This window comes from Arachis hypogaea, chromosome 12 (genome assembly GCF_003086295.3).
Source record: "Arachis hypogaea cultivar Tifrunner chromosome 12, arahy.Tifrunner.gnm2.J5K5, whole genome shotgun sequence".
NCBI lineage: Eukaryota > Viridiplantae > Streptophyta > Magnoliopsida > Fabales > Fabaceae > Arachis > Arachis hypogaea.
Genome location: NC_092047.1, coordinates 61222311 through 61231669, shown reverse-complemented (window position 1 = coordinate 61231669; position 9359 = coordinate 61222311). Strand labels below are relative to the sequence as shown.

General features: G+C 33.8%; 1 protein-coding gene and 1 long non-coding RNA gene across 2 annotated transcripts; both read right to left on the bottom strand.

Annotated features, from left to right (window-relative positions):
- Nucleotides 1–867: 867 nt before the first annotated feature.
- On the bottom strand, nucleotides 868–4718 carry LOC112727435 (ammonium transporter 1 member 1). The gene has a single exon (XM_025777169.3). The coding sequence runs from the start codon at nucleotides 2447–2449 to the stop codon at nucleotides 944–946; it is 1506 nt and encodes a 501-aa protein (XP_025632954.1). The 5' UTR covers nucleotides 2450–4718; the 3' UTR covers nucleotides 868–943.
- A 354-nt stretch (nucleotides 4719–5072) lies between these two features.
- Nucleotides 5073–7941, bottom strand: LOC140177317 (uncharacterized). The gene is made up of 3 exons (XR_011869144.1): nucleotides 7561–7941; nucleotides 5596–7242; nucleotides 5073–5405 (listed from the first exon to the last, which is right to left on the bottom strand). It is a non-coding gene; the product is annotated as an uncharacterized lncRNA (long non-coding RNA).
- Nucleotides 7942–9359: the final 1418 nt, after the last annotated feature.

Here is a 9359-nt window from a genome sequence, read left to right as displayed (position 1 = left end):
ATTAAATTCTTTTACTAAAAAAAAATTTACTCCCTCTTTAATTTTGTGTTAATACAATTTAATATATATGTGAATGGTCAAATATGTCAGATAAACATAAATTTTTGTTGTCTAAACTTACTATGTATTAAATAAAATAAAATGTTACTATTTATAGCATAATTAAATAAAAAATTTTCAATACTTTTAAAATAGAAGAAAATTAGAATTTTAAAATAAATATTTATTTATTTAATATATTAAGATAATCATTTTTTTATCAGATAATAAATTAAAGATTATAAACATTATTTTATAAAGATGAAGCTTGGCAAGGCATTGCTGGTGATTATTAACAAAATTAAAATTATTAATTATACTAGAAGAATATTTCAGTTAAACCATATTAAAGAGAATTTTTAAAAATTAGAATCTAAATTTATTAAATATTAATTGAGATTTACAGATAAATTTAGAAATTAAATTAAATATTAACTAAAAAACCCAGAAAATTTGTACTGAACAACTCCACTTGTCTAACTCCCCTTGTCTTTCTTTTACTTTTTCTTTCTTTGCATTTGTATTTATATTATATGACTTAATTTTAACAGATGACAAGAAGTACAATGCTACAAATAAATTTATACAATTAAATTAACAAATCATGAAACTTCGATAGGTAAAATTGTAACTAAAATTACATTTATATTTAATATTTGACTATTTGTTAAAAATATCATTAAATTAAAAACATTAATAAATATTAAAATAATATTATAATTTTAACAAATTTTTTTAAATATGCTTAAAGTTTTGTAACCATTGTAAAATTTACCTAATTAATATTACATTTACAAAGTCCAAACAAAGAGAACGAGAGAGACAAAATAACAAAAAAACAAATCTTATTTTTATACCTAGCAAAAATACATGATATGCAAGTGCGAATATGAAAAACTTATCATCACTCTGTGGTAGGAGTTGAGGAAGCGTTTGGCTCAATTCTTTTCAACTGAATCCCATGCTTGTGCGATTCATCGTCCTCGTAAGCATAAGCAAACCCACCATGTCGGGTCAGATCCATACCCGCGAGTTCATCCTCCGGTGAGATCCGAAGCAACTTCATCTTATTCAAAACAAAGAAAAGTGGACCCATTGTAGCACTCACCCAACCAGTAATAACCAGAATCTGAATCACATGCGCCGCCAGCAGTTTTCCGCCACCACCCATCAACAGCCCGTGCCCCCGACCCGACCCGTAGACCTGTTTCACATACTCCTTCTTCGCAAAGAGAGCGGTGAAAATCACACCCCACGCGCCGCAGCCGCCATGAAGCTGAGCGGCCTCCAACGGGTCGTCATATTTGACTTTTTCAGCCAATTTATTGCAGCCAATCAAAACCAAGGAGGCAAAAAAGCCGCACACAATTGCAGCCCAAGGCTCCACGACAGAGCATCCGGCCGTGATCGCTGCGAACCCGCCTAGCAACCCGTTACAAACATCAGTCACGTTCCAGTGACCAGACAATATCCTTTTCCCAAAAAGTGTTGTTAGGGCGGCCGTACAACCGGCTAAGGTTGTAGTTACTGCGGTCCTACCAACAGCACTCCATTGACCATAATAATTGCCAGATTCGTCGTAGTAAACTAGAATCTTGTTAAAAGAGCCTGGGTTAAATCCATACCAACCAAACCAGAGCATGAAAGTACCAAGTACCACCAATGATGCACTGTGCCCACGTAAAGCCACCGCTCGGCCGGTGTGATCGAAACGGCCTATTCTGGGCCCCTCAATTAAGGCACCCCATAAACCGGCAATCCCACCGACCATGTGAACGACTCCGGAGCCCGCAAAATCGATGACTCCAGATCCGAAGAGGAGGTTCCCTGTGTTGAAGGCACTGGCCCACCCATCGGTGGACCAGATCCAATGCGACACAACGGGGTAGACGAAGCCAGTGAGGAAGGATGAGTAGATGAGGTAAGCGACGAACTGCGTCCGCTCCGCGATAGAGCCGCTGGTGATGCCAGCGGCGGCGATGGCGAAGGCCCACTGGTAGAGGAAGTTGCTGTAGTCAAAATCCTGAGCTTCTGAAGGAACTTGCTTGAGGCCGAAGAAGTGGCGGCCGATGAAGCCATTGGAGGGGACGCCGAAAGCAAAGGCAAAACCGAATAGGTAGTAGAAGAGGCCGCCGGCGGCGGCGTCGAGGACGTTGGTAAGCATGATGTTCATGGTGTTCTTGGCGCGGACGGAGCCGGCGCAGAGCATGGCGAAGCCGAGCTGCATGGAGAAGACGAGATAGGCTGAGAAGAGGAGGTAGGTGCTGTCCACTGCGTGCTTGGTGTCTTTGTACTGCATACTCACGGCGGTGAACTGATCGCAGATGAGACTTGCAGCGGCTGCAGCGTTGGTGGCGTTGGGGCCGAAGTATTGTGCCAGTTGCGCCGCTGAGCATGACGGCTGAGCCATGGTTCTGTTTCGTTGTGTTTGTGAGTTTTGACTGTTTTTAGAAGATTTTTAATTGACGATTTGAAGAATCAAAGGAGAGAAGAAATCGAGTGATTTTCGCTGAGGATGAACGGGGATTCCGTGTGTGTGCTTATGAGTGGTTAGTAGTTGCCATATATAAGGCGAAAGTGGGAAATGGGAGGGTGAAGACTTTGACCAGTGAGAGAGAGAAGGAAAGAAGACTTTTCCACAATTTCACATTTTCCGTTTATTTCACCTTTTTCTTTTCCATTATCTTTTAGGCCACCCATTTCTTACTCCCACTTTATATGAGAGTATGATTAATCATCACTAAAATATTTACAAAATAAATCTTGTTTTTTATTTTTGAAAGAATAAATAATTACATATTTGTTTTTCTAATTTTTTTTGTTTTACTCCTCTCTCTTTTTCTTATCAATATTGTTCTTTGTTTTTCTCCTTCGCGGTAGCTCGCTCTCAGATCTTTTCTTTACACCATGCTTATTCTCTGATCCTCTCCATCTGCGCGGTTGTTCGTTCTCTCATGCACTGTGCTTGTTTTCTGATTTTCGACACCGAAACACGCTGCCGCCGCTGTTACTAAATTCGGATCCACCACTTCATTGTTTTTTGTCGCCTCTCTATTCCTCTTCTTCACTAGTGACTCTGATCTCTGTCCTTCTTCCTCTGCCTCTACCTCTGCGATCTACTCCTTAAAATTCTATTTTATTTTATTTTACTTTATTTCTTTTTCTATGAAAATTTTATGTGAATTTGAATGCTCTTTGTTTGCCAGAATATGCCTTCTGAGAAGTGTGCAAATGTTAGTTAGAATAGATGCTGCATTGGTCTCATGATTATCTTCTGTATGCATGGTTTGCATGGTTGTTTCTTTGAGAGAGTTTGAGAGCTTAGCAAAAAAAGTGTATATTAGACAATGATGTAAGATTGGTTACAAATATGGAATTGTGCATTTTTCAGTTATGGATTGGTACATTTGAGGATGACCAGATCTTCAGCAAAAATGTTCAAGTGCTTATGATTATATAGTTTTTTATTAATTAATAGTTTCAAGTGTTGTTTTCTAAGACATCAAGCACAACCTTCAACGTCTTAACTTGTTCTTCACTGCACAATTATGCTTGCCTCGAAAGCGGGGCCTAAGTGTTATTTTTTCCTTGAAAGAGAAATCACCATTTGATATTTTGATTCCATTCTTTTTCTTAGAAGCTCTTTATGAGCATAGCCTTCTAAGTCATAAATATAAATACGGCTGGGATATCCTCACATTAATATCAAAGAATCTGAAGTGAACATTATCATTGTTCAAGATTGCAAGAAAATCTTTGGAATATTGAGAAAGACTTAAATTTATAAGAACTCGATTGGAGTTCTGAATAATGAAACATTAATCTATTGTAACATGTGAATATAAATGATTTTAGTTAAATGATTGCTGCTTATATATAACAGTGAAGACTCTGTAAGGACATGCATGTTTCTATTGGATTAGGAGTAAATTTCAGAGATTGTATCATTAGGAAGTCAATGATGTTTCCAATTATGCTGATTTTCTAGGTAAAATAATAAAATAAAAATGACTGAGGGAAGGAATTTGATTGATTTTATCTCATGATGTCTTTTGTGAAACTTGTTAGTTTAAACTTCAGAAATATTTAAATTTTTTTGTGCCTTTGTCTATGTAGATAAGCTAGAATTCAAAGCACAGTTAGTTCCTTTATTTTATATGTAAAGATGGAGTCTTTTTGTTCTTTGTTAATCATTATCTGAATTTCTTTTTTAAGATTTAGACTTTGGTTATTGTGTTATTATAAACCTTCCTTTTGAGAACTGATATGTGCTTTCCATGGAAACACTCCAAATGATTTTTTCAGGTCAAACACTGTAAAGGATGTTATGTACTATGGCTCATGTACATAATAGTCAGAGGAAGCTTGATGATCGGCTTGCTGCCTATGTGTGTGTATGCTTGTTAGGATTTTTTCCATTTTTCTTTATTTGCCCTGTGCGCTTGAACTGTTTTCAGAGTACCATCTGCATCATGGTTCCTTTCCTTCCTTTATTGACCCCCTTCACCCTCACATACACATACACACATACACACATGGCACAAATAAAAAAAGGAAAAAGCTGTAGCACTTCATAGTCTTTACACCAAATTATTATTGTGGTGTCATAATGTCTTTGATATTGTAACTTCGTAGAATGTTATATTGATTGAATAAAAGATAATATTTTTTCTAGATGTTTCAAATTCGTATGTTAATATTTGGATGTTTTAAAATAAACTATCTTTAGATCTCCCTAAAGTATGAATAGATATTGTACACCATCATAGTTCAAGAGAATTTTTGTTGGTATGACTAATAAGTTGCTGACATAATAGAATATAGAAAAATTAATCCCATAGTTGTTTATATAGAACAAATGCAAAAATAATTTGGCAAGTTGTACATCACTAAAAGAATTGGTCTTAATCTTGTTTTGACAAGCAATTAATCTTGTTAATTTTTAAATACAACAGAAATAACGAACTACAATAGCATAGACAAAGTTATATGCTAGAACTAAAATGCTATGAAAAATAAAGAATTACAACAAAAATACAATAATACATATGAGTTCCAATTAGAAAAGAGACAAGAAAGAAAATAAATATGCATTCAATATCACGTTTCTGAAATTTAAATATTTCTAGAGTTTAAACTAACAAGTTTCACAAAAGGCATCATAAGATAAAATCAATTAAATCCCTTCAAGAGTGCATCTTCGTCCAAAACTACACAAGCCAACGTAATTTCCCTTGACTGCTCCATTGTTGTATACCAATACGATGGGTAGATTTTGATCCGGATAGTTGGAAATGCAGTCAGTTGACATTATCTTAACAAATTTATTTTGTTACAGGATATCTTGTGACAAATTCTTCAATGCACTGCATCAAAATCCCACATTCAGCAATGTCAATAATAAAGTACAACAGACTTCAATAACAAGCACAAGAAGCATAACAATAAAATTAAACAAATTTGGATCACCCAAGTAATTTATAGATATTATATGAGGACGTGTGGTGTTCAGAAATATTTCCTGGAATTTGAACTTAGAAATGTCATCTAGCATACCCATCTTTGTAAAGGATGACAACCACCCAAACATCAGAGGGAGCTTGTGAAACCTCTCGAACAAAGTCAGATCCTGAAATTGGAACCACAGATCCAAACCTCAAAACTTTAGCTGCTTCCTTCGTCTCAGCCAATCTCTTCTTCCTGTTAAAGCACAATGCCTAGTAATGTGGTTATTCATAATAATGAGTCCAAGATTCTTGTGACTATGGCAGGGGATGGAAACCCTTCCTACTTAGTTGAACCAATTGCTTCTTTGAATTGTTGCACTTGTGATTGTGAAGCTAATCCAACACCACCTTTATCAAGTTTAATCAATGAAAAAGTACTGACCAATTGATTAGAAACAGATTCACAATTATTTTTGTTATGGTGCTTCTTCTTCACCTTTTACATTCGAGTAGTTTTTAGGTTCCCTAAATATGTCAGGCAATTAAGAGTATCTATCTATGTAATAAGTACAATGATTTATATCATAAGATATAGAATAAAAACAAGACTTAATCTACTTACACCTAATTCATCATTCATTCCCATGCCAAACTTCCAATCCAAATCTTAACAAATTAACCAGACATTAATATAAATAGACTATTCTATATCTCCATCAAGGATATTGAACTCTCGAATATGAATTCCCTAAATTGAGTTTGCAAATTATATTTCACAATTCAATTTTATCTAAGCTTCATGACTTCAAATGAACTCTAGAGTTTGATATCTTTGTTCGAGATCATTTGTTATGAATATTAAATTTATCAAACTGAAGTAAAAAATACCATAATTAATTAGACATTATGAAAGGTGTACACAGACACTGTAATATTTGAGCAAATTAAGAAAGGTTCAACAAGCAAGTTCGCATAAACATTAATGCAAAGATTTCAATACATCCCTAAAATATGCATGAGTTAAGTAAAAACATATTGAAGGGACTACAGAAGCTCACGGATTCAAAACATTAAGATCTTTCAATAGTTTCCTTAAGCGGGAATCAAAGTTGGATACAACAGTCATCTTAACTGTGCCAGTGTTTATCATGTTACTATGTTAGGAGGGACAAACTTAAAAAAAAACAATGGTTAAGGAGGAAAAAGATATATTTGATTCGTGAAACTTCCAGCATCCTTGAGAAGAGTAGTTGTTTCATAAGCTCCATCTGAAAGACGCCACACATCTCCATTTGCACAATACGGACATGAATAACACTAAGTTCAGAAACAAGCATCTGTCATATTGTATATTTGAAAATTGAAGGCATGTGTCAGGTACTTTTAAAATCTCCTGCTAATTTATTTTTCCTGGATAAGTATGCAATAATATATAGATAAATAGAAACAATAGATGAATTCTGCGGAATGAACAAGAAGGAAGATCAGAAGATGAACAATTAAAAAGGATAGATATTATCAAAGTATTCAAGGTTTTGAATCTTTTGATAGGTAAGAACTGAATTTTCCAAAACGGTTGTGCAATCCACAGATAAATTAACTTTATTAAGAGAATCATCATAAATTGGGACTAATATAACAAATAGAACAGTCTCCTATGCAGAATTGTCACATTGTAAACTTCTTCAAAATAATCTTTATCACTGCAACCAGGGGCTTCAGAAACTACAAGTTTTCAAAATGGCCTCCCATCTCCCTGTTAAAATACAAGTATAAAATATAAGAGAGTATGTAGTAATGATATGACTGTATAAAATTCTTTTGAAATCAAAACAACATTCAAGTAAAATTATTAAACACAAATAAATCTGTTGCCAATGGAAATTGCACATTTGCACACTTCTCAGAATTCATACTGTGGTAAACAAAGAACATTCAAATTCACATAAAATTTTCATAGAAAAGAAAATGAAGTAAAATAAAAATAAAAATAAAATGGAGGGAGAAGTAGAGATCAGAGTCGCTGGTGAAGAAGGAAAACAGAGAAGCGACAGAAAATGATAAAGTGGTATACCCGAGTGTAGTGGCAACGGCAGAAGCGTGTTGCGGCGTTGAGGATCAGAGAACAAGCACGGTGCAGGAGAGAACGAGGAACCAGCGCGGATAGAGAGAAACATAGAACAAGCAATGCGAATAAAAGAGGCAAAAACCTAGCAAAGTCAAGAATTTCTTCTTTGAACATGGAATTGAAAGAAATAGGAGAAATGTGTAAAACAAAAAAATTAGAGGGACAAATATTTAATTATTACTTAGTTTAAATGGTTAATCATACTCCCACATAAAAGTGAGAGTAAAAAATCCATAGCCTAACTTTTAAAGTTGTTTTGAAGATACCATTGTTAGGTTTCATAAACTGATAAAAATATAAAACCAAACAGGAGATCATAAATTGTTCACTTATCAGTTCAAGTGTTTAATGGTTTAATAGGTTAAATAGAAGTTAAATAAGAGTAATAAATATATACATATACACGCAACATTTTTCGAAATATTTAATAATCAAATTCTTTTTATAATTTTTTTTTGGTGATTAAGTTCCTTTTATAATTAACTTTGATCAAATTGGACAATAATTAATTAATCCAAAAATCAATTCACATGCTATTCTTTTGCAAGAAAAAGAAAAGAAATTTCATAATATTCACATGATTGCATACTACATTGTGGAAGCAGACATTTTATGGACTTTGCGTAAAAGACATAAAAAAAATTAAAAAAATACTAAATTGGAGAAAAGAATCAAGACCTCTATCGAGGAGTCTTATCCAGACATGATGACCCAATAGTGATCACAATGATTTTGGCCAATGCTAATTTGCATAAAATTCTAGTTGATCTGGGTAGTTTGACCAATATTTTGTTCAAAGAGACACTTGACAAGCTTAGGCTAGACCTAAAAGATTTAAGAGCCTATCTCGATACTCTAGTTGGGTTAAGCGAAATTCCGATCAGACCACTAGATTTTATTAGTCTATATACTACTTTCGAAAAAAGTGCAAAAAATAACACTTTAAAGATCAACTACATAGTGGTTGATGTTCCTTCTGTCGACAATGCATTTATAGGAAAAGAGGGAATTGCAATAGTACATAGAGATCAAGTCCTAAGGAAAAGATGTTACAATAAAAGCTTTGGTCTTAAAGGGATGATTACTGGAGGACATGTATATGTTTTGAAATTTGGTAGTCCTAGAGAAAGAGAACCACTCTAATCTCAACCATAAGGGAAACTGGAGGAAGTGCAAATCAGTGAAATCTTGAGAAAACTAGAAGTATAAGGTTAAAACTCCATCAAGAGCTCAGACAGGAGTTGATCCGAATTCTACAAGAAAATTCCAATGTTTTTTTGCTTGGAAAGCATCTGATATGCGAAGAATCTCACCCGAGTTAACATCACACAGACTATCTGTGTATCCTGGCTCAAAATCAGTTCAAGAAAGGAGGAGAAAACTGAGCAAGAAAAGAGCTCGGGTAGTAAAAGAATCACTACAAGAAAATGGAGCATTTGTAACAAAAAAGTTGTATCAAATTTAAAATTGTTACAAATTATGAATTTTTTGTAACAATAATTAGTTATTGTTACAAAATAAGAATATTTTGTAACAACAAAAAAATTTGTTACAAATTATGTTGGCTTTTGTATCGAACTGTTGTTTTGTTGCAAAATATTATAATGTTTTGTAACAAAAGATTAAATTGTTGCAAAAATTTAAAATATTTTGTAACAAAAAATTAATTTGTCACAAAATACAATATTTTTGTAACAAGTTATTTATTTATCACAAAATTCAAAAATTTTTTGTAATTAAAAAAA

What these genes read in the sequence shown, in the direction of transcription:
- LOC112727435 (XM_025777169.3), bottom strand. Translation starts at nt 2,449, where the DNA reads ATGGCTCAGCCGTCATGCTCAGCGGCGCAACTGGCACAATACTTCGGC.